This window comes from Boleophthalmus pectinirostris, unplaced genomic scaffold (assembly GCF_026225935.1).
Source record: "Boleophthalmus pectinirostris isolate CB_2022bp ecotype Guang Dong unplaced genomic scaffold, ASM2622593v1 HiC_scaffold_11, whole genome shotgun sequence".
Classification (NCBI taxonomy): Eukaryota; Metazoa; Chordata; class Actinopteri; order Gobiiformes; family Gobiidae; genus Boleophthalmus; species Boleophthalmus pectinirostris.
In genome coordinates, this window is record NW_026570994.1 from 11690071 (window position 1) to 11716879 (window position 26809).

The 26809-nt window shown below is 38.2% G+C and overlaps 1 protein-coding gene across 2 annotated transcripts in view; it reads left to right on the top strand.

The window, feature by feature from the left end:
- LOC110153251 (rho GTPase-activating protein 6-like) overlaps positions 1–26809 on the top strand; it is a 124354-nt gene that overhangs the window by 73030 nt on the left and 24515 nt on the right. For both annotated transcript variants that reach the window (XM_055164940.1, XM_020917131.2), the window contains exon 2: positions 19317–19476. In XM_055164940.1, the coding sequence (XP_055020915.1) occupies positions 19317–19476 (160 nt within the window). The remainder of the gene's footprint in view (positions 1–19316; positions 19477–26809) is intronic.

Below are 26809 nucleotides of genomic sequence, written 5' to 3' on the forward strand. Positions count from 1 at the left end.
AGGCATCCAGAGAGGGCCAGACCAAAACAACACACAAACACAGCTGGGGTAGTAATAAAAGGATAAGGGGAATCAGCGTGTAGACTGACCCGAGATATGTCTATGCTCTGGTCAGTTATAAATGGGGTGACTGCAAATAATAATATTACTAAAAATAAAGAAGTAAAATGCATTAAAACATTGCTGTATCTTTACATTTTGGAGGTGCTTTACATTGCATTATTCACTCACACCACCAATCACAACATTCACACTAGGCAAGCTGAGTTAAGTGCCTTGCCCAAGCACACAACAACAATGTCCAACCACTAAACAGCAGTGTTGTCACGATACTATAATTTCAAACTTAACAATACAAAAGAACAGATATAGATATAATTCTAAGGAACCGACATTTCTTTCCAGTTGTTGTAACTTTTTCAGTATCGATACTTGCTCAAATGAGTATCTAGTTTGGATACTAGTTTTTGTATTGATTAGTATCTGATTTTCTCATACTTATGACAATCCTAAACCACTTACCCACAATAATAGGCCCACACAAAATCAGCAAAACATGATGAAAAGCTTTGATTTTTCTAGTGTTGGTAGCTTCTAGGTTGCACATGCAAATTGCTAGTTTGCAAGTCAAATACTGGACAAACCGCCAGCAATAACCATCAGAGGTAGAAGCAATCAACACAATAATTATGGGCTGAATACATAGAAGTACTGCTGAAATGATTTTAATTGAACTCATCTGTATTCATTATTATGAGTCAGTAGTAACGCAGTAGATAGTGATGGGACTTTCGACTGCTTTGTGGAATCCGAATCTTTTGGATTTGTTCTTGACTTTTTATATTAATTATGTGACAGAAATGTGAACTCATTTATACAAACTAATCACACAAGGCTCAGATTTGTTTAAAATGGTTCAAACTGAGAGTGGGAGTGTGTTTACCCTTTGAAATTATGAAATTCTAAGTAAAATGTTGCACTACAATATGAATAATTTAAAAACTAACAATTATTAAGATGCCAAATATGTTTCTTGTGCACAAAGCTCTCACTCGTGTTACCTAATCTGCTTCTGTGCTGATTCTTGTGTGGGTTCAGCAATAATCAGTATAAAAATGCTTAAAAGACTTGGTTCGTTAATGCACGTTAAAGGGGCATTGTGTAACTTTTCTGGTGGAGGCTCTGTCAAAAGCTTTTCACTGTGGAGATGCTATTGCTTTGTCTGGAATGTTTCACAGTATGGCATTAATCCTTTCGATCTTCATGGAGACCAAACAAGATCAAATGACAGGTCAGCTCTGTGGAGAGGCGACCCTGTTCAGTCAGAATCCCTGTTTTTCTAGGTATTTTTCGAGCTATATAAGCACGTGTAATTGAATAAATGAAAGATAATTGTTTAATGTCACACTGTGGAACATTCCACTCAGAGCAATGACATATCCATAGAAACAAGCACAGTGCACCTTTAAAGAAGTGTCCAAAAGAGCTGACTCCTTCACAAATGTCTCATCACTAGCAGTAGACCGGTTACTGAAAGTGGTGCAAGGCTCAATCTCTCGTCACCTTTTTAAATTCACATCGGCAGTACATCTTTTTTTACTCACTCCTATCTCTTATATCGAACACAGTTACAAAACCAGAACTTGTTTGCCTTCTAACCAAACTCAGTGAGAAAGGACATAAGTTTAAAAGTGTCTGCTCGGCTTTCTCAGTGCGAAGTTTCACCTCCCACACTGCATGCGTCATCCTGGAGACTAGAATGATCTGAACCCATTACAGAGACTTATCCAAGACATCAGAAATCAAATAAGAAAACGGTGCATTTTCTGCCAGTGAAAACATTTGGAAATATTAACATTTATTTTCAAGACAAAACAGTGAATATATTTTTGGAGAGTCTGACAGCTGGGAGACAGTTGACATGACAGGTTTTTGGCCCAGAGTTTGCCCTTCCATCTGCGTTGTACAGATTGGGCTAAGTTGTTGCTACACGCACTTTGGTAGCCCAATGTTGATTCAGTACCTGGTTTCGTTGCTTTCCTTGCTTATGCAACTAACCATTATGCAAGGAGAACTTCAAGAGGTCAATTCCTTAATATTGTGGTTATATTATATGCATCTGCATTTGGTTGTAGAAGAAGTACTCAATTTTGTTACTTAAAGGTGCACTATGTGACTCTTGGAGGATATGTCATTGCTCTGCCTCTAGTGTTCCACGGTATAAATTTAATTAGTTCTGCCTTGCATTTATTCAATTACAAGTGGTTTTACTGCTCAAAATTATAGAGAAACAGGTATTCTGACTGTGATCGGGGTCACCTCTCAGCAGATCGAACCTGTAACTTGGTCTGGTTTGGTCTCCATGAAGATAGAAAAGTTTAAAACCATATTGTGAAACATTCCAGACAAAGCATCCATGAAGAAAAACATATGACAGACCCTCCACCTGAAAAGTTACATAATGCACCTTTAAGTGAAAGTGCAGATGTCAGAACAAAGAAATACTCATGTAAAAGTATCATGTGAAAAGACCTATTGAAGTTAAAGTAAATGTATTAAAATACTTGTTTGAAAATACACTTAAAGAGTAAAAAGTAAAAGTATTTTGTGCAGATTTTGAGCTTCAGTTGTAGTGATTTTGATAAACATTTATGCTGAATTTTGTTTAACAGAAACAAGCTGTTTTTTATTTGTATATTTTTTGTTTGCTTTAACTACAAATATATTCAAAATAAACCCTCAAGCTTTTCAGCAGATCTCAGACCATAATAAAAAATACTTTTACTTTTCAGTCCAGTTAAAAAATGTAGCCAAGTAGAAAGAAGAGATACCTGCTGTCAAATGCAGTGAAGTAAAATTAAAGAGTACCCATTTTAAAATGTACTTAAAGGGGCACTGTGTAACTTGTCCGGTGGAGGGTTCGTCACCTCTTTGTCTCCATGGAGATGTGACTTGAATGTTCCACAGTATGGCCGTAAACATAAGAATGTCCATGGAGACTTGCAAGCCAAATTACAGGTTAGATCCGTGGAAAGGCGACCCCACTCACAGTAAGAATGGATATTTTTTATGATATTTTTGAGCAAAAATTAACACCTGTAGTTGAATAAATGCAAGACAGATTAGTATAAAACCATACTGTGGACAATTTAAACTAAAGCATTAACATTCTGGAGATGAACAGGTTGAAAAGTTACACAGCGCACCTATAAGTAAAGTACAGATACAGTACCTCCAGTCCTTTACTACTTTTACTATGTTGCGTTCCACCACTGTCTGCATGTAAATCATTTGAGATTTGCTTCGCCAAGGAGCTCGCCAACGACGCAGCGAGGTTGCTAGTTTTTGCTCACTCTTTCAAACAATCTAACTCAGCCTCATTAAATGCATAGACGCACATCAAAACAATTGGCAGCGAGAGGCGGTAGGTATGCGTGTGTTTGGGTTAAATATGGCGGCAGCGTTCAAAAATCTGTAATAAAAACACAAATTTACAATCAATGTGAAGTTTTATATCAAAAATTGTTGGAAATCATATTGTCTTCCAAGGCATAAAAGCGCATTGTAAAAAAGCTTTGTTAAAACAGATGTGTTGTTTTGGAATTTGAATTAGCATGGAGGAATGTTGAGTTTTGGTCATGCCAGGTCTGGTTCATTGTTATTACACAAACAATATCATGTTTTGACAATGCTATGACGTAATGTTGTTGCAAATCGATCAAATCTCTTTTCTATGTGTTTACTATGGCGTATTAACAAGAATTCATTCGTTACTGGGAGGAATGCTGGTTCGATTCTTCCTCATCTTGTTCACTGTGCCAACGTGCCCTAGAGCAAAACCCCAAACCGTAGCTTACCTTTTCTTGTGCGTAGCTTTATGTTTGTTGGCATTTGCGATTGGTGCAGTGCAATGCAAAACACTTCAACTGTCATGATTTCTACTTGTACTACGCCTAGAGCTACTTATATTGTTGCTTTTACTAATACATTTATTTATACAACTACAGTATTTTAATTCTAGATGTATTGACATCAAGGTTTGACCTATTTACCCAGTCCCTACTGTATTTAAAGGGCACATATTACATTATTTTTTGATCTGTTTTAATGTTGTTTCCTCATCACAAACATACCTCGAGTTGTGTTTTTCATTCACACATGTTTTACACATAAATCCTGCACACTCTGTTTGACCTTGTGATGTCATGTGGTAATACAGGAAGTTAAACTCCACACACCTTCACTAGAATCATTTGGATAATTTCAGCCCTGAAATTGTCCATCTACTAAACAAAAGGTAAGCTGTAACCAGAGGGGGCGCTACCATTAGGCAAAAGTAGGCGGCCGCTTAGGGCCCCTGAACCTGGAGGGGCCCCCAACCAATTGACCTCAGTGCTACTAAAAGCCGAAGCCTCAGAGCAATTTAATTTTCTCTCAATATGACTTTAAACAAGAGTTGGTTACTTTTAAATAAGAAAATATCGTCAAAATAGTATCTGATTGTCAAATCTATTTTAACCAAAGTATTCCCCCTTTCACGTTAGATTGGACTAGTCAGCTTGACCCAGATTTGAACATAATCATAGCATAATCATAATCATATGTAATGGATGTAAACAAAAATGTAATTGTACTAGCAAAAAATAAAAAAAAATAAAAAAACTACTTTCAGCTCTGGTTATCTAGTAGCCAGCATAACTAATAAGACAAGTTTCTAATCCACCCTAATTCAAATAAAGATGATGAATAATGGTAGAAAATAGACAATAAATATTAAAAAAACAAAACAAAACAAAAAACAACACAGTGCATTATAGTGAGGGCCCCAAACCAAACTCGCCTAGGGCCCCCAGATTGCTAACTTTGCCACTTGCTATAACTGTTAATTTGAAAACTATCACTACTTGACATCACAATGTGGAACTGAGCATTTTGAGCTTTGGAGAAGAAACGACTATAATGCACGATTACTTAAACAATGAATGAATGATACAAAGAACAACTCCAGGTCTGTTTTTGAGACAACAACATTAAGACTCAAGGAGGTTTATGATTGGTTTACTCAAAATGAGGTATTACAAGTCCTGTTTAGTTGTCTTTATGTTCGTCAATGACTAACTGTGGGCTCCGCAGTGTCTTTGGTATGCATGGTATGTACGTTACGCTTGTCTTATTGCCATTTTGACCTACCGCTAACTTTTTATCGATAAACGTCAACTTTACAGCTCAACCGTGGGCCTGTTTTTACTGGGAGGTAGGTCCGAAAACGCCAAGTTATGTAAGACCCACCATAACAAATATCCATAATTTGTGAGTTATTTTAGCCCCGGGCCTTTGGGATCAGTGCAGGTGGGGCGGCCTATTCATTTGTATGGGAGGATGGGAGGGCACAGAGGGGAGGGCTAAGACGGTCACTAATTACAAACATATGTTATCCTGAGGGAGGGTCCAGGTCACAGAGAGACATCTATAACAGGACTTACGCTGAAAAGCACAAGAATTACGTACTTGCTTTTTAATAGGTTTTGGCAAAGGAATTTCAATTTGTATTATGTAACTTTTCTAATGGATGGTCTGCTACCTGTTTGTCTCCATGGATATGTTATGGCTTTGTGAGAAAGTTCCACGTTGTAGCAATAAACCTGTCAGCTCTTTATTCAGTCAAGAGAATTTAAAGGAGCACTATGTAACTTTCCTGATGGATGGTCCACTACCTGCGTGTCTCCATGGATGTGTTACTGCTTTGTTGGATGATTCCACGTTTATGGCACTAAATGCATCAATTATTTATTCTATCAGATGTTTTATTGCTTGAAAAAATGCATTGTTACTGTAAGCATGCTCGCCTTTTTGCAGATCTGACACGTAACTGGTCCTGATGGTGATGATTACTGTACAGTCGTCCCTCACTATGACGCGGTTCACCTTCATAGATTTTTTTTCACAGATTTTTTTCAAAAATTTTTTCACAGATTTTTTTCACAGATTTTCATAGATTTCACAGATTTTTTGTGTGCATAATTTTGCACGTTTTTTTTTTTAAACAACGTATGAACATGCATTGTGTTCCTCCCCCTGCATCCTGATTGGCTAAAGAACTCTAGACCACTGTCAATCAGTCTCCTCCGTGCCATGTCTCCTGTACAGTACAGAATATGTTCCGCTTTCCAAATTTACATAAATGTTCGATCTCTACCAGTGTGATTCTGAAGCGCTGTATGTTTGCAAGTTTCCTCCCTGACAAAACCCACAATGTCGACGAAACGTTCTGCACCAACTAAGGCTCCTGCAGTTGCACCCAAAAAGCAAAGGAAAATGCTCAAGATAATCGCACAAAAAGTTGAACTTCTGGACATGCTGAAGGAAGGGAGAAGTTACGAGACTGTAGGCGCCATAATGGAGTAAATTAATCTTCGGTTCGTTACATAAAGCAGGAGGAAAATAACACAATGATGACAGCAGCAATAAGTTTTAAGAAGGATGCAAAAAGGGTTAGGGTTGTCTGAGAAAAGTGTGTAAAGTGTGTGGTGAGGGGTTCAATGGTAAAAAAAAATACAGCTGACTACTTTGCAGATTTCACCTATTGTGGATTATTTTTAGAACACCACCCCTGCGATAATCGAGGGACCATTGTAATTCTTTTAGTCATTCTCCCTTTTCCTTTGCTTTCAAAATGCTCCACTGGTATACATGACATTGTTATTCCGTGAAGCTCCTCTGTGTTTTTAAAGTGCGCGTACCTTCAGCAGATTTCTGTGCTCAAAATACCTTCTCTCTGCAGATAATTAAATTTAGTCCTAGCAGCCCTTCCTATTATTTTTAGCAGCTCCTCAGATTTCTTGTGCCCTCTGTTGGTGGGAGCTGATTTAACTTTTTCTGTGTACACAAAGCTAAGATGTGCAAAGTATTTTTTAAAGCCTAATGTATAATAGGACCTTTAAAAAGAAACCTTGAGTACTTAATTTTTTCACCCGGGTCTGGAGGAGCAGAAACTTGGTTGAGGAGCACTTGAAGTCACAAGGATTGCTGGAATGCTGTTGTTGACTTTGAAGTGGTTTATTTTGGTAAATGCTAAGATTCAGTGACTTCTTTCTAGAATGTGTGGACAAGGATTTCAGTCGTGCTAATTGCTGTTGCAGGTTTGCAGGTAATTGAGTTTTGAATGGCAACTTGAAATTCTGTCACGATCTACAACTTATCTGCTATTACATATCCATCAAACTAGACGAGAAAGTAGATTTTGAGTTAGAATATTCACACACAAGAAGGACACATTGTGGTACTTCTCAACTGTATTTCATATTATAATTAAATGTATGTTTTTGAGAGCTTTAAAGAGCCCGTATTAATCTATTTTCTGATCTATGTTTTAATGTTTCCTCATCACAAACATACCTGGAGTTGTATTTTGTTTCAGTCACGCATGTTTAACCCACAAACCCTGCGTCTTTAGGCTGTGTTGTACTTGTGTGTTGTGTTGTCATGTGGTAATACAGGAAGTGTTCAACTGTGTTTTTAAACTCCATACACCTTCTCTAGAATCATTTGGGTAATTTCACCTCTGGAATTGCCAATCTCTACTTAACAAAAGTTAAAAGGTAACTGTTAACTTGAAAACTACATGACATTGCAAGGTGGCACGGAGCATTTTGTATTTTGGAGATGTAGACAGACTAATAATAAAGAGTTACTCAAACATGTGAATAGAACAAAACTCAACTCCAGGTATGTTTTTGAGGAGGTAACAACATTATAACATGACTTAAAGCTCAAAGAGTTGGTTTTATGTTATATTATAGAGCAGACATGTCAGACTCAGGCCCAGCTTCTAACTTTGGCCCTCGAAATAATTATATTTGGCCCATGAGATTGTATCAAATATGTATTAGAGCTGGCCCGCCGGCTACAGATAGGCTATAGAGACATTATTTCTTTAAAATTGTATTATTATTGTTTTACATTATGCTTGTTCTGGATTTAATGTTTAAGCAAAACTATTATTAAACATTTATTTTAATAAGAAAAGGTTTAATATTACATATCTTGAAAGAAGAGAATACATGAAGATATTGTTGAAATTTTTCAATAAATATTTAGTTTGGCCCACGACTAATCCCAGTTTTTAATTTTAGCTCTCTGTGAATTTGAGTTTGACACCCCTGTTATAGAGGCTTAAACTAAGATGGTTTAGCTATTTGGATATAAGCATTATTAATGATACGATATTACAGCTAACAGAGAAGACTTGCTGCATGGGGACTTATCTATGGGTTTCAGAAGGATGAGTAATTGGGAACTGCTGCCATAGCAAATAAAAAACTTAAAACTAAATATTCCTATTCTATGAGAAAAAAAAACAAAAACATCCTCTAAAAATCACAAGCAGAAACCACTCTACAGTTCACATTCGGCCTGCAAAAATATGAAAATTATAAGATAAAATTGTCAGTATCTTTATTTTTCGTAGACTTAACATAAAAGGATGCTTGTTTTGGCAGACCCGCATTGGTGTCAATAGACTTACATAAAAACTCTCTTTCTCTCTGTCTCGCTTTCTCTCTAGCTCTATCTCTCTGGTGTAATTGTGTTTGATGGTGACTGACCCTGCAGCTACATCCCAATAGATCAGCATACATGGTCTTAACACAGCCTGTCCTCTCATCCCTTCATTGCGGGATCACATATAGGTCCTCACCCCGCACTGCTCGCCACGGGGGATTACAGTGACAGATTTGTACTCGCCATCAAGAGGATTTCATCGTTTAAAAGGCAACAATAATCACAAAGTAAATACCATGTTATGGTTGAGGACTAGAAAGCTTTTTTCTCGTGTTGTCAGACATACATGTAGCTCAATATGGTGTTGATTTGACTCCAGGCCGTTGCACACGTCTGGTGTAATATCGACTGGCCCGGAGTTGTTCAACTGTTGGGTATTGACTGCGCATTATAGCATGGGTTAGTCGATAGGTCACAATAACAATTCAAAATGTCACTTTGTTTTGTACACATGACGTTTTTCCTATCTTAAAGCAGTCCTATTATGCATCATTGACTTCTGAGAGCTTTTATCCATGTATTAGTTGTTTCCACTTAACATTTACTCACCTGAGGTTGTATTTGGAGTGATTTGTTCATGTTTGAGCAATCTTTATCTTATTTTGAAGATGCCATTTTGTTGATCACCGCCACTGTGACCTCTCACTGCTCTGTACTTCATTCTGTAATTTTATTTTCTTAATCTGTGATATGCTTAGGATTTGGCAGCATCGCATTGTTGAAACAATATTAAAATTTCAAGCTCGATTTTGATACTAAGGAATACAGTGACTAAAAACAACTCCACATTTCCTTCCACCCCCCTCCCCTAAGCAGTTGGGTCTTGAGAATGCTATCTGTGACATAATTATTTTTCACTTCTACTTCTTCTACTAACTATCTGGAATCTGACATAGCTATCTTCTTTACAACAAACTATCTGGAATCTGGAAATTTATACTGACTGTCAGGAATCTGGGACACTAACTGTCTGGAACCAGTACATAAAGAGAAAAAAAAGAAGAAACCCCTATGCAACATCAGTACATACAACAAAAACAGAGTACAGACAATAACAACAAGACTAGCAACTGGGGAGGAAAGGGAATTGGAGTCGACCCCAAAATAGAGACAGGCAGCTTCTAGAACCTGCAGCCAGGGGGCACTGATACTGATACAACAATGATAATTATAAACACTCTTTCTTTAGATAGTAGAATGTCATTTTCAGTATTAAACTGTAGTACCTTCTTTTATATGACCATGTAGTTTTAAAGCTCTATTGTAGGTTTCATAGTGGTCGATGGTCTATGTGCTTTTACACTTGGTCTGATACAGCTCAAGATCATTCTAAAGCTATTCAGGAAAGCTCATTTTTGTGCTTGAATGTGACTTTTTTTGTATTGTTACCTGCTCAAACGAGAATGTAGTTTTGATAACCTTTTTAGTATCAATTAGTATATGATTTTCGATACTTTTGACAACCCTACAATGCATAGTGCCAATCACCTTAGCCTTCAAATTAAAATGATAAAGGTTAAAGAGCAACAAAAACCTATTTTATGAGTATATATAGTACTAGTAGTGTAATTCACATTCACAACAAAGACCTGTCCCTCAGCACCCCTAAGGTACAACAAGAAAAATAGATTAATTATCATGGCATTTTTCCAATAAATACCCATGTACGATAATGAACCAGCCCTTGTGCAATCGAAAACACGTCTAATTCATCATTTAACTGACTTCAGAGCAACAAGTCCTCCGGCCGGTTACCATAGCGACTTTTCTCACTTCCTCCTTCCATTGTCTGTGTATGCATCACCACGGTAACAGACTTTTTTCCTTTGGCTTTTGCAGCGTTTTGAGAACAGGAACCACAGGCTGGCATTAGTCATCTAAGTGCACGGTGCGACCACTCAGCAAAGTCAGCTCCTGTCAGGCCCTGTCACATATGAATGCAAAGTAAAGCGGGCGTTTAGATAACCTTTGCAAGTCCATTGTCAAAAAAGAGGTTTCTTGGATGCAGAAAAAGTTAAAAATGTCAAGTTTTGTCAAGATGAAATTAAAACACTGATTAGAAAAGGGTTTTAGTTCCAGACTTCATGAGAATTTGTACCACTGGGAGCTTTCAAAAATGCATTCTTGAACTGCAGTGCTACCTGATTTATAGCAGGCAATAAGAAACCTTTAGTAATAATAATGTTCTGTATTTATTATAGTATTAGTTGAACAAATATTGATTTTAATACACTCAGCTTGTCATTCAGATTGCAGAGTATATGTGTGTGATTGGCGGTCAGAGTTAGCCTGAATCATCAGCTGGTTTCACTTTGCGGAAACTGTCTAACCTTGCAGCATTAGGATTCATTCGCTCAACGGTACTTTTTTAATTTAACCAGTCACTGCTATTTGGTCGTGATGTATGTAATATGTAGGAAGACAGCTCTTTGCTGACAGGCCGGGCGTGGTTTACAACTTCTGGGATTCTTGTAAACCTCTGGATAGAAATTAAATTGAGTCTAAGCACTAGGTGGCATCAGCCTGGCTAGGTTGGAGGGGCCTATAGCACAAATCGGCTGTCTCTCTTTAGTCAGTCTACCCCAGTGCAGCTTTGGCTACAATAGAAACTTACCTCAGATGAATACTGAGTGATTAATAATGTAATGTAAAGCATCTTTGAGTATCCAAAAAAAACTGTGTATATCTGTAGTATGAAATAATAATTGTAGTTAGACTAGCAGTAGAGGTAATTATAGTAGAAATAGAAATTGCTATGACATAGTAGTAGTAGGCGTAGTAGTAGTAGTAATAGTAGTACCAGCAGTAGTAGCACCAGTAGTAGTGGTTGCACCAATAAAACATTTTTTCAGTTTCGATACCAGTTTCGATCATATCTGTTGATACATGACGTCAACCATTACCAGTGCAAACCGAGATTAAAATTAGCATTTACTTCCTTAAAACAAAAATAAAATAAGACAGAACTGATCTAACTGTGTTGTGTAGCTGTTATTTATGCTGCAAGTAACAGGACAGCTTTGTGTAAATACATTTCAAACAGACTTTCTCTGCCAACTACAGCAGTAAATAGTCTTATTGCTTATCAGATTACACGTCCAACCAGGATCTCTAGACAATTTGTTAGGATCAGCACTGTTATTCAATACCAGTGTTGATTGATATTTTGCTGCGACATCATGCTGGGGATGTTTGTCATGCATCTCTATGGTGTAATGTGCCTTAGCTGCCATGGTGACACAATGCACACATTAACAAACACACCCAAAAAAGTTTTAAGTCTGAAAACTCAAGGGAAAAAAACAACAAGATGGATTTAAACAACACATTTTCAGGAGCCTGTGATCAAAACGAGCGTTCTAGCTCCAAGTCTTAACTAGAGTAACAGAGCTGAGCAGTGCCTTTAGTTAGCATCACACCCCCAGGGAATGCTGATGACGCCAGCTGCAAAGTATCAAACGGTGTAAGTAGACACAGTAAATATAGATCATAGCTCCAGAGGTACTTTTATCTTTCTCTTTCATTCTTTCACTACTACCAAATGTTGTACTTCAAACCGGTCATACTTTCTCTCCGCTTGTACTCCCGTCTCGCCCCGATGCTTTTGCATGGTTTTACAAATGACAGCAGCCGTACAAAGACTTAGCAACCAGCTATTTTGGAGACAAACATGGCTCCTCCGACGACGCCGTAGCTGTATGGTCCATTATTTAACCCCAGCCCTGGCTCCAAACAGCTTTACATCTCACTACAACCCACTGTCACAATAACGTCACACTGTAGTAAATGCTTTGTATGTTGTACACAGTAGTCGCAGGAATTTTAGTAGCCGGAGAGTGGGGCCTCCAACTGTACACATGTGTCCAGGATCGCTTGTTAAAATTGGACTAGAGTTATGTAAGAGTGAAATCAATTGGTATTACAGATGGTGATATGGAGAAACATGCTGCTACAATCACTGGTGGTGTAATGTGTGATGGTGCGTGGATTCGGTTGGTGGTAACTTAAGATCTGAAAAAGTCATCAAGAGAAGTTCATAAAATGTATATAAAGTGCTGGCAAACAAAGTACAAATGTGCAAAGTGAAGTAGATTACTGAGGATGCAAAACTAGGTGAAAGTTCAGTCTGTGTGTACCTCATTCAAAGTAATATTTTCAACTGTAGTAACTTGTTTTGAGTCATTTGCTTCATGCAGTGCATGTTTGTTTTGATTACATATATGATTCTATTTAAAGCCTCCTTGCTGTCACTGTTGCTGAAGTCCACTGAGCTCCAAGCCATGACTTGTGATGATGTAGTGTTATTTGTACTTTATATGAACCAAAATGTAATCCTAATTAAAATTTGTCCAATACCTCAAAAAGTACTGCAACCTAAAACCCATCTTCAGATTGAGCCTGGATTAAGATTAGTAGTACCTATATAAATTGAGGCAGTAGTAGCAGTAGTAGTAGTAGAGTGGTAGTGGTAGTAGTAGTGGTAGTGTCAGTAGTAGTAGTAGTAGTAGTGATAATGGTAGTACTAGTAGTAGTAGTAGTCGTAGTGGTAGTAGTAGTAGTAGTAGTAGTAGTAGTGTGATAGTAGTAGTGGTAGTTAGTAGTGGTAGTGGTAGTTGTGATAGTAGTAGTGGTATTAGTAGTGGTAGTGGTAGTAGTGGTTGTAGTAGTGGTAGTAGTAGTGGTAATAGTAGTAGCAGACTTCCACCTTGTTTCTCTGGCATTTAAATTTATATTTACTGTTTTGATTTGATCTTGTGTTGGTTGGTGTAGTCTTCCTTATTTTTTCATGCAAAAAAGTAAAATGTGCTTGTTTCTTTATGCATTTACAGGGAAATCAACTCTTGGGGGCAAAATAAAACCGCTAACTCTAATTATGAAAGAGTTTTATCATCCGTGAACCAGGATGTGCTGTTCGAATGCTAGTTTAGTTAGTGTCACCCCATAATCAGGATGACAGAACTTCACTATGGCGAAGTTGTGAAATGTGCTTACAAATAACCGAATGAATAATTAGGATGTTGCGCATGTGTTAGGAGAGTGAGGAACAAGTTTGGACTGCCGTAAACACTTTAAAATAAACTTCTGTTTTTGATGTTTTCAAGAGAGCAACAGTCAAACCTCTGTCACATTTCAATTCCCAAGTGTCTTTCTTTGAACTGGAACGCACTGTATCCAAATCTTACCCCTTTACCTTCTTGCTTTGCTTCTGTGATTTTTTTTTCCATCGGTCTGCTTGGGTTCACACTTAAGCCCTCTCTCTGCAGTCTCTCTGCTGGGTACAAGGCGCTGGAGTGGGACTTTGACTATTCCTCCTTGACTTCTGGTTTGTGCTGAAAGTGTGTGGGCAGTGAGACAGGAGAAGCCCGCACCGAGAAGGAATGGCAATGACGACAGAGACCTGTATTATGTAAAATTGACTTTAAGTGAGCTCTTTGTCATGTTAGAATGTTTTTACTTCCTCAAAAACATAGCTGCAGTTATGTTTTGTAGATTTGATTCAGTAGAGATTGGCAATTCCCTGGCTGAAATTATCCAAATGATTCTAGTGAAGGTTTATGGAGTTTAAAAACACTGTGGAGCACTTCCTGTATTACCACATGATATCACAAGGTGGAACAGAGTGCTGAGATTCTGTCATCTGCTTGTTTCTGTAGAGATGTCTCTGCTTGTTCCACAGTATGACATAAAACAGAGCTGGTTTTATTGCTAAAAAATACCTTGAAAAACAGACACTCTGACTGTGACTGGGCTTGCCTCTACACAGATCTGACCTGTAACTTGGCCTAGTTTGGTCTCCATGAAGTTACAAAGGTTAAATGCCATAAAACATTCTACTGAAAGCACTTCCATCTCCAAGGAGAAAAGTGTGAACGTGTGAATGAAACAAAACACAACTCCAGGTTTGTTTTTAATGAGGAAACAACATTATAACATCAATCAGAAAATAGCGTAATTTGGGCCCTTCAAAACAACAGTGACTGAAAAGATGTGTCAGTTCTCTTATGGCCTCCAATAGGGTCAAAAATGTCAACACTGGAATGAAAGACTTTAAGAAAATATTGTCAGAAGGGGCCGTAAAGTGTTGGATAGCTCAACATAAACACTAGCGTCAGTTGACTTGTTATTGTACAAATAATACTTAAAATATTTGGTGTTAATGATAATATGGCCTTTGTCTAATAGAGTTTGCAGAGCTGTTTCCAAGGCAACCGATGGATAAAAATGTGATAATGATCCCAAGTGTATACACAATCAAAATCACATCTAGAAAATTCAATATAATTTGTTGATTTAAATTCCGAAGCAATCTAGAAATGTCTACTGGTATTATTTTTATTTAATTTTTGGCAGCGTTTCACAGTTACATTACTCACTTCTTATATTGAGGCTGTTAACATGTTTCAGACTCAGTGGGACTGTCGTCATAGCAACTCAAATCAAAACAACAAAACAGGAAGAAGGGATGTAACAGAAACGCGTGCATATTTTCTGTTGGTGTGGTGGTTAGTTGATCGATTTGTCAAGTTAATAAATGAATGTATTGATAAAAATAGTAAGTAAAGGAAGACATCATTTAGCCAGGGTGGTGTCACCTAGTGCCTCTGCTCAATTTCATTTCTCTCCAGAGACTAGATCAGGAATTAGAATACACTAGACGGTTTGCAAGATCCCCGGAAGTGTGAGTCTGGGTTCCAGCCAATTAGCAAAGAGCCATAGTATTCTGTGTTGGCAACGATTCCCGAGATCAAGGATTTAAAGCCAGAACAAAGAGAATGTTTGGTGAATTTTATCAAGGGGAAATACATTATTGCCCTTCTTCCTATGGGATTTTGGAAAAGCTTAATATATCAGTTAGCCCCGTTAGCGACGCATTACGTCACAGCCAAATAGCAGCGATTGGTTAAATAAAAAAAGTACCCGCCTACCGTCTAGCAGACAAATTTCTAATTCTGAAATCGGCTGATGAATCAGGCTAGACATAATTTGTTTTGGTGAACAAAATGTAATGCAATACTAACTCCAACCAAACGGTCCATTATGTCCATTGACATAAAATAGCATTTTTAATTATTTTTTTAAGGTCCTATATTATGCAAAATTGACTTTTGTGAGCTTTAAACCATGTTAAACTGCTTTTACCACCTCAAAAACATACCTGGAGTTGTGTTTTGTTTCATTCACACATGTTTATTATTAGCTGTCTACATCTCCAAAGCTTAAAATGCTCTGTTCCACCTTGTGATGTCATTAAGTGGTAGTTTAAATTTCATCTTAACAGCTACCTTTGACTTTTTGTTCAGTAGAGATTGGAAATCCCAGGTCTGAAAGTGTACGTAATTTAAAAACACAGTGGAGCCCTTCCTGTTTTACCACATGATATCAAGGTGGTACAGAGTATTTTCAGTTTAAGAGAAAAACTCAACCTAAATATGCAGAGTTTGTGTGTTAAACATGTGTGAATGAAACAAAACACAACTTCAGGTGTAACAACATTATAACATAGATTAGAAAATAGCATAATATTTGCGCTTTAAATCGTTCCTGCATGTTGTATATTACTCCTATGTCTGTGCCTATGATACATTTTGAATTTATGACCCAAATCGTAGCATTTTTCAGACTCCAAATCCACACTGTAAACACACACTTGGGAGTCAACTTGTAAGCCCTCTGTCTGGTTGAGGCATTACGCAAATTGAAAATACGTCTCTATTTTTCGTCTGTGTCTTGTCTTTTCCCTGACCTCTCCCTCCTCTTGACCTCTCCCGCTTGCCGTAGACGCCCAGGAATGCATGACCAGATCGGGCTATTCATTATGATGCAATTTGCCCTGAATAGTGCACTCTATATTTGTTGAGTTAATGCGTCTACTACCTCCTTGACCTTGTCCTTTATGGAAGCTATATAGGAGAGTCTATATATACTAAAGTTACTTGAATGTTAAAGGGCCCATATTGCTCTATTTTCTGATCTGTTATAATGTTGTTTTTGTTTCATTCACACATGTTTAACACACAATCCCTGCATATTTAGGATGAGTTGTTCTCTCAAAACACTCTGTTCCACCTTGTGATGTCATGTGGAAATACAGGAAGTGCTCCATTCTGTTTTTAAACTCCATATGCCTTGACTAGAATCATTTTGATAATTTCAGCCCTGGAATTGCCAGTCTATACTGAACTAAAGGTAAAAGGAAGCAGAGATTTTGAAAACTACCGCTTCATGACATCACAAGGTGGGACGGAGCATTTTGAGTTTTGGAGATGTAGACAGACTAATAATCCAGGATTACTCAACATGTGTGAGTGAAACAAAACTCAACTTTAGGTATGTTTTTGAGGAGGTAACAACATTATAACATGACTTAAAACTCAGTTTTATGTTATATGATCGACCCTTAAAACTGAGACTTTAGGTATTTGGATATTAACAGGATATGATATGAAAATGATATGAACAAGATATTACAACGAATGGAAAATATAAATCTATGGGTTTCAGAATGATGAGTAATTGGGACTGTTGCCATAGTAAATAACAAATTAAAACTAAATATTTCTATTGAATGAGGGAAGTCACAAACTGAAACCAAAGTACTAGGGATGTAATGACATCCAGATCTCTCAGTACGATATTATCACGATATGCATCTCACGGTACGTCCGATATTTATTGCGATATTTTGAAGAGGCTGATATAATTGTAGATGGAACACTTTTTTTGCTTTTGAAATACCTTGACAAGGTTTTGGTGTGAACTTTTACCGTCATAATCCCAAGAATTCAAGTAAAAAACATATTTCTTCATGTTGTTAGTGCTGAAATGAATCATGGAATATGTAGTTCCCTCTGTTTATAAGCTGTTGCTACTATAAAACTATGCATTTAAGCAAAGGAACTTACTATTCCCTATATTGTGACAGTCCACGATATTATTGTGAGACATTTGACGATACGATATCATGATGTTTTGGTTATTGTTACATCCCTACAAAGTACTGTTCACGTTCGGCCTGCAAAAATATGAAAATTATATGATAAAATTGTCAGTATCAGTATTTTTCGGTATGTTTATGAGGAAGTTGCAACATTATAACATGACTAAAAGGTCACAAGAATCCATTTTGTGTAATATAGGACCTTAAAATAGTCTTGCCTGTTCCATCGAGAAACAGTATTGACTTAATTGTGCATATACTTTTGAATGAAGCCCTATTGCTGCACTGTTACATTATATTTATTTTAGGTTCACTGGCTGTAAACTTAACATCCTGCACATCAGGGCCATGCAAGGTCTGACTTTTCCAAAAGCAAACATTCCTTCAGATGTGGTTAGAGAAAGTTGCCTTGTCAAAGGTTTTTATGGTGATGAATTTTGCGATTGAATTTGCCTTCTAATGTTTTGTAAAGTGCTTGGTGATTTGTTGGAGGTTTTAAGCCAGATGCCATGCCTAAAGTGTTCAAGAACAGAATGTAAATAAAATTGGTTTGTGACCTTCTATGGCTATATTGGGGTTAGCAGACCAGGTTCTTTCTCTGTATTACCAACAGCAAAAGTATTTAAGTATTTCACAGTATTTTGTTTCAATGGGAATGAAAGTACTTTTTTGGAATGTTCCACAGTATGGCATTAAAATGTATCTTGCATTTATTCCATTAAATGTGTTATTATTGCTTTAAAAACCCTTGACAATTTTTTTTTCTTACTATGGTCTGGGTTGCATCTTCACAGATCTGACCTGCAGCTTGGCCAGGTTGTGTTCTGTTTGTTTCCATTTAGATAAATAAGTTTAAAGCCATACTGTGGAACATTAAACAAGGCAGTAACATCTCTATGGAAACAAGAAAGTTGCAAATCTTCAACCAAAAAATTTACTTAAGCTTCTATTAATATCATTACGGTAGAATTCACAAGACTGTTAGGCAAATTCAAACCATAGACTGTATAAAAAAATTAACATCCTGTAGATAATTTGCTAGCTGCCACGTTCCAAATAGGAAGTGAGTATGGGTGCACTTCCGGCTCCATCGACTCTGGCTCCAATTCCAGTGTTCTCTGCAGTGCAGTTCCTGTAGTTAGGGTGTCCGCCTTGACAACAATTGCCCCCCGCCTTGACTATGCCCCTCTGAACCACGTGAATCCTCGCAAAACTACCGTCATTGCACCTCGGTCCTTACTTTACCTTTCGCCGCCACCGTATCTCTGCATTCTCCTCCCTGGTCACCACCTTGACTAATGAGTCTTCTGTGGGAAACACTGAATTCTCTGTTTGTATTAACCTGCTATCCTGTTTTTTATTTTTTGTAAATAAATTCCTATTGCTAATATAGAATATGACTCCAAATTTGCTTCTACAACTATAAGCCTCGATGAGCTTCATTTGACTGGAGCTGAATGGTGACGTAACACTCCCTTAGTCCACTTCTTTATACAGTCTATGATTCATGATGATGAAGATTTTTTTTTTTTTTTTATGACACAAATAAATAGGTGGTTTACATCAACAGTGTCCTCGGCAGACCAGGCCTTCACCCAGTTTTTCATAATAATTTTTTTTCCTCAGATAAAATAAAACAAATGCTCGAACATAAGTGTCCTATTTAAGAAACAATAATTGGATCCCACTCCTTTTCAAAGATTGCACTTTTAGCTGCAGCTGAGTCATAAAGAATGATTCAAACTGAATAACGTTGCTTTTATTGATTCTGTTACACTGCTTATGTAAAATCTAACATTCCTGTATGATTTTCTTGTAGGGAGACTTCACGTGGAGCAGCCTGTCTGGGCGGAGCGTTCGCCTCGCCCCCGTGTGCATCCAGAGCCTCTCCGAGCTGGAACGCGCCCGCCTCCAAGAAGTAGCCTACAACCGCCTGCACCAAGACTACGACCTGGGATGCCAAATCACCATGCCCAAAGGTTCGCCACACACTGTAACATTATGCACACGAGCCCGTCACTGTAATTACTAAATTGAGTAAAGGTTCAGTACATGAAAGCTGGAACAATATATTTTGGAGCTCAGTATTTATTGTGGGTACTTTTTCTTTTCATACATTTTGCCATTTTTATGCAATAACATAAAATTTGAGTTGTAGAGGGCTGACTAAATAATTTCTATCTTTAATTATTGGTTCATTCTGACATTTATTGGTTGCAGATCAGGCTTTTTTAATGATACTGTTGATATAAAGGTGTGTTGTGTAACTTTTATGGTGGAGGATTCGTCAAATGCTTTTCTTCATGGACATGTTATTGCTTTGTGTGGAATGTTTCATAGTATGGAATTAAAGTCGTCCCTCGCTATATCGTGGTTCACCTTTCAAGGTCTCGCTGTTTCAGGGATTTATTTAAGAGCATTTTTGCATGCATTTTTTTACAGTGTATAAACGTGCATTGTGTTCCTCCCCCTGCGTCCTGATTGGCTAAGGGACTGTAGCCCATGGTCAATGAATCTCCTCTGTGCCGTGTCTCCTGTAGAGTACAGAATGTCGTTCAGCTTGACAAATTTCCATAAATGTTGGATCTCTAGCAGTGTGATTCTGAAGTGCTGTATGTTTGCAAGTTTTCTCCCCGAAAAAAACCCACAATGTCAGTCCTAGGTTAGTCCTGGGTTAGTCCTGGTTTAGTCTTGGTTCAGTCCATGGCGTATGCAGCGCTAAACTTTGATATAATCTCGGGTTAATAGGCAGGTGCGGTGCTGTACTGGAACTGTGCAGGACTCTGCGCTGTAGGGCTCCATTACTGAATAAATGAATCTTCGGTTCATTTGAATAAAGGACGAAAATAACATAAGGGTGACAGCAGCAATAAGTTTTAAGAAGGATGCAAAAAAGGTTGACTGTCCTGTCTGAGAAAAATGTATAAAGTGTGTGGTGAGAGGTTTTACAGCCTTAACACAGATATAATAATTGTAAAAGTTGACATAAAGTCGTGGATTTCACCTATCGTGGGTTACTTTTAGAACATAACCCCTGTGATAAACGAGAGATCACTGTAAACGTTTCTATTTTCATGAAGACCAAATGGGACCAAGTAACAGGTCAGATCGGTGGAGCGGCAACCCCCATACACGCATTACATAACTTTGACTACACAACTTCACTGAGGCTTAACCTACTGGCTGTGTATATGTTTTGGCTACTTTTGCACATCCTATAAAAAGTGCATATCCTGGTGTCTTCCATTAGAGAAAGTGGGGAGAGGAGTCTGAATGTAAACTGTCCTTCAGAGTGATACTGGGAGCTTCCTGATATATAGTAGTGGTGGTAGGTCCTTAAATGTGGTTCTTTTCACTCAGACTGGAGCTGAGCCTAGTCTGACATAAGATGAGATAATGCAGTATGGAAATGTACTTTTTACGGCGTGGTGGTGAAATGTTTAAGGACAGTCTAAAGATGACTAGATGTCTAGAATACATATCGCAGATGGAAATTTGCAAGAGAATTGAATCCAAGGACAGTAAAAAAAGCAAGCAGGATTGTTTAATAGGTACGCTATGTTACTGCGTCGCCTAAAATGTTCCACAGTACTGCATTAAGCTTATCTGAGCTTGCATCAGTTAAATTACAGATGTCTTTATTGCTCAAATATACCATAAAAACATGTCTACTGTAATCGGGCAGCCTCTCCACAGATCTGACTTGTAACTTAGTGGCAGGAGGTACATAAAAGGGCCCATATAAGGGTATTTTCTGATCAACTGCAAAAACTAAATCTAGTCAAGTAAAGATGTCTTGTGTCAAGTTTTTAGCTTGATTTTGAGTCAATTTCACTTGAAAAGTAAAATGTTCTGCCAGTGGAACAAGACTTTTTGTCCTTAAAATATGAAAATACATCTTCTTACACTGAAAATAAGAAAAACAACTTATTCCACCTGTAGATCATTTTACTTGTCAAGTTGAATCTACTCAAATAAAGTAAAATATTCTTAAATTCAGTAATTTTAATTTAACAAGATATAGTTTTTTTTCCCCCAGTGTGTAATTTATGTTTTCTCACCAAAAACGTTCCTGGAGTTGTGTTTTGTTTCATTCATCTCACATACAAACCCTGCAAGTTTAGGCTGAGTTCTTCTTTCAAACAGAAAATACTTTGTTCCACCTTGTGATGTCATGTGGTAATACAGGAATGCTCCACTGTGTTTTTAAAGTCCACACACCTTCACTAGAATCATTTGGATAATTTAAGCCTTGAAATTGCCAATCTCTACTGAACTAAAGGTAAAAGGCAGCTATTAACTTGAAAACTGCATGACATCACAAAGTGGAACAGAGCATTTTGAGCTTTAAAGATGTAGACTCACTAATAATAAAGAGTTAATCAAAGACGTATGAATGAAATAAAACACAACTTCAGGTCTGTTTGTGATGAGGTAACAACATTATAACATGGACTAAAGCTCACAAGAGTCAATTTAGCATAATATAAGACCTTTAATGCCATACTGTGGAACATTGCGATCTCCATGGAGACAGTAGGTGGCAGGGCTTCTTATTTTACTTGTTTTATGGAAGTAAAACCACCATAATTTCGGAATATTGAAATGTTCATGGCAAATATAACATTATGGCAGTTGTATTTTTGTATCAGACTTAACATTTCTCTGGTGTGCTGTAAAACAAATACTCCAACTGAATGATTCAAACGCTTGCCACAATATTCCAGTGTTTTGGGTCTGCAGAATAAACCCACTCCACACTTACGGATGACCTCATGTGGAAACTCACAGTTAAAATAGCAATAAGCTGCTCTGAAATATTGAACGTGATGGCTAGCTTGCTGCTCGGGTTCAAATGTCTCCACTTTTAGTCCATTATTCTCTATGCAGTTGCACTATGTGTCTGCAGGTCTTACATTCCTTCTTCAGGTTAAAGCACTGCCTCCATGATTTAATACTGACTGCTTATAGATTCCAGAGACACATTCGGTCGCCATGTGTTGTTAGGGTGATGTTTTAACTGAGTGGAAAAGTTAGGAGACAGTTTAAAGGGGCTATCTAACTATCACACTTTTTTCTTTTCTTTTTTTTACTATTATGCATATTTTTATTCTTCTGCTTTTTTGAACTGGAAGCAGTACTGTAATTTCTGAGGGTTCTCTTACCCTTACAGTTTAGTTGTGTAGGTGTTTTGACCCTATAACACAAGGATTAGCTCTGTTCAAAGAAACAAAGTAACGCTAATGGCAAAGAATGAGATGTTTTTGAAGTTAATTATTAATTTTCAATGTCCAAGGAGATATGCTTGGGGGGTTGCTTTCCCTGGAATATACCCCATTTTGGCATTAACTTGCTTATTATTTAATTATAGATGTTTTTTTTTTTTCCCACTAAAATCATGAAAAAAATATGCATTCTACTATAAGTGGGCTCGCCTCTCCACAGATTGGACCGTTTGAGAGTACCGTTCTCTTGTTCTACCATGTCTGCAGACTCGGGGTCATATGCAGAGTGTCTGCGGAGATCAGTTCCTAAAAACTGGCCCACCTCTTCTACTATCCTGGCCACAAAATGCGTCCCGTTGTCACTCAAATTTTTTTTTCTGGAAAACCCCAACGTGGCACAATCTCAGTTCATCACGGCATGACTAGAGGCATGTTTACATGCTATGAAAAATTCCAGGCAAAGCAACAACATCTCCATGGTGACAGGTCCTCCACCCCGACAGTTAAACAGCGCATCTTTAAGGCTCAAGAACATTATACAGACAGGCTATTGTAACATATCATTTTAGTACAATTATATTACACTCTATCATAATGCATTGGCCTGTAAAACAATAAAAGAAAAACTTTATAAGATAAGATAAAACTTTATTGTACATAAAGCGGAAGTTTGCTTTACATGTGTTTACAAACCATCTGCTGTTGCTTCTTTACCCGGTTTTATACTGAAGTGAGAAGAAGGTGCGCTCTTATCCGATTTACAATACGATACATATATCGATACATAGGCCATGATACAATATGCTTTTTGATACAGTGAACTTTTGATTCTGTAAGATACAATTTGATATAATATATTTCACATAGATTTGATACAGTTCAGTGTAAAAAAAAAGGCTAAATCATGGCTGTGATACTAAACGTTTACTAAATCTACTAAGTTTATATGAAAAACACCAATTTTACTCATCAAAACAGTGTCGAAACGTTGCACGGTTTGTCCTAATAAATCTCACAATTTGCAAGTAAGACTGTGCGGGATTTTTCTCTATTTTCTTGGAATGCTCCCTCTCCTCCAACATACCCATCTCAAGTAACTTATGTGCGAAGTTCTCATATTTTTACTCATCAAAACAGTGAAAATGTCAGCACTTTTGCAGCTCTTACACAAAATAATTTAGTAAAATATACCAACAATTACTCGTGGCGATATATCGATACAGCAGCCCACGATATCGATACTGTATCATCAAATTAAACAATTCGATATAACGATATTTCAATATTTTTGCACACCCCTAATAATTAGACAAAAAAATGATCAAAATCTGCTCTACATATTGACCCAAAACTATCAATCGGCCTCTGGATTCTAAACTTGAAATTTTGTATCTACTACTACTGCTACTTCTACTACTATTACTACTACCGCAACTACTACAGTTACGTAATTATATGAAATACAGAATTATCTTGCTGCTATTACCCCGTCTTTTCTGATCCTGTACCACTCTAGGGTCAAAATACCTCCAGCCTTTTTAATAATGTAGACTTGTCAAACATGTAAATCCTATAATAAAGATAAAGTATGTGTTTGAGAACATCTGTAATGAAAATGTGATGGTGTAGTCATGTTCCACCTCTGGCCCTGTGTGTTGATAATATTCTCTTGGCTCTAGTTGAACTGGGAAGGTTTGGAGGTCTTGGGGATTTCCGCGCGGCTTTGAGATCCGTCTGTCAAAAATCTAAACCATTTCCTATCGGTGCCTCTCCCTCTTCTCTCTCTCTCTCTCTCTCTCCTCCCTCTGTCTCCCTGCCCCTCTCTCCTCCCTCTCTCATTCTCTCTCTTTCTTCCTCTCCCTCTCTCACTCCTCTCTCTCTCTACTCACCTGTCTGTCTATTTATCTCCCTTCTTATGTCTCTGTCTCCTTCTCCCTCCTCTCTCTCCTCTCTCTCTCCCCCTCTTTCTTTCTATCTCCTCCCTTTCTCTCTCTCCCTCCTTTCCCCACCCCCTCTGTGTCTGTTTATCTCCCTCTCCCTCCTCTCTCCTTTTCCCTCTTTCTCCCTCCCTCTCTCTCCTCCTCTCTCCCCCTCTTTCTTTCTCTTCTCTCCCTTTCTCTCTCTCCCTCTCCCTCCTCTCTCCTTTTCCCTCTTTCTCCCCCCTCTCTCTCTTTGTTCCTCTCCCTCTCTCTCCTCTCTCTCTCTTTCTCTCCCTTCTCTCCTTCCCTCTAGCTCTTCTCCCTCTCTCATCCTCCTCCTACTTTACTACTCTGTATCTCCTTTCTCTTTTTCTTTCTTTCTCACTTTCTTTCCCTCCTTTCCTTACCCCCTCTCTCTGTCTGTTTACTCTCCCTTTTTATCTTTTTATTTCCCTCTCTTTCTCCTTAGTCTCTTTCTCTCTCTCCCTCTTCGCTCTTTGTTCCTTTCTCTTCGCTCCCTCCTCTCTCTCTTTCTCCTCCCTCTCTCATTCTCTCTGTTTCTTTCTCTCCCTCTCTCCCTTCTCTCTTTCTTTCTTTCTCTCTCACTCTCCCTCCTGTCTCTCTCCTCTTCCCACCCCCCTCTCTCTACCCCTCTCTGTCTCTTTATCTCCTGCCCTCTCTCTCTGTCTCTCTCCTCTCACTCTTTCCGTCCCTCTCCCCCTGTCTTTCTCTCTCTCTCCTCTCTCTTTGTTCCTCTCCCTCCTCTCTTTTTCCCTCTTTCTCTTACTCCTCTCTTTATCTACCTTCTCTCTCTTTCTCTCTCCTCTCCCCACTCCTCTCTCTCTCTACCCCCTCTCTGTCTCTTTATCTCCCTCTCTCTTTCTCTCTCTCTCCCTCAATCCCTCCTTTCTCTCTGTCTCTCTCCCTCCCTCTCTCTGTCTCTTTCTCTCCCTCCCTCCCTCTCTCCGTCATCCCCCCATCACCACATCTGCTTTCTCTCTGTCTACATCCTTCACCCTAACCCCGCAGATCCCACCTTTTCACTGTCAAACACCTCTAGTTCTCGCCCTCGCTTGATGATAAAGGTCAAAAAAAGCTAAGGCAGGATCACAGAGGAATTGAACCGGCAACCTGACGTAAGGTCCCGTACTGACCAGAGCGGCCGATGTGGGACGGGGGGGTAAGATTTCCAAAAGCCCCTTTGAGTGACTTATGCAGAGCAGCTGAAAAGAACATCTGGAAGTTTCGAGCGCAAAACTTGAGAAAAAAAAAAACTGTGAAATTTGAAGCTACAACAATCAGATGATGGTGGGAATGGGTTTGCAAAAGAAAGTGGTCAGAGCCAGTGTTGATGGAAATTATACAATAGGAAGTGATGCAAAATAAAAGAGATCTTACAAAAATAAATAATGTTACATGGTATGACTTTAAAGGGCCCATATTACGCTGTTTTCTGACCTGTTATATTGTTGTTTCCTCATCACAAACTTACCTGGAGTTGTATTTTCTGTATGTTCTACACAGCTCTACTGTGTTTTTAAACTCCATACACCTTCCCTAGAATAATTTGGATGATTTCAGCTCTGGAATTGCCAGTCTCTTCTGAACTAAACGTAAAAAGTATAGTCCGCTTCTGTACCTTTGACGTTTAGTTAGACTTAATAACTCGAGAACTACTGCTTCATGACATCGCAAGGTGCAACAGGGCATTTCGAGCTTTGAGGTGCAGACTGACTAAAAAATTCACAAAAAAAACATGGAATATTACTGTGAGTAGGGTTGCCTCTCCACAGATCTGACTTGTAACTAGAGCCCTGCACTGCTGGTCTCGAGGCAAAACAGTGCAGCCACAAGCTCATTGCGGGAGCAGGTGGGTGCGATGATAAACTGCAGTCCCGCAAACTAAATATGAGTGCAAAGCAAAATATACAAATGATTCATGTATGCCTGTCATACATAATTTGTGCTGGATATTTTATTTGGCATTTAGAAAAACATTTTAAGCAGCCTAAATTTATTTGCAGATGTGGTATAATCCCGCGCACATTTTAGACAATTTCTTTCCGCTTCTCTGTGTTTGATAGAGCTTAAGAAAGCGAACGTCCTCATCTTGTGGGATTTGCAGGCGGGAGTGGGACAAAATATCGCAGATGTGGGCAGGAGTGGGA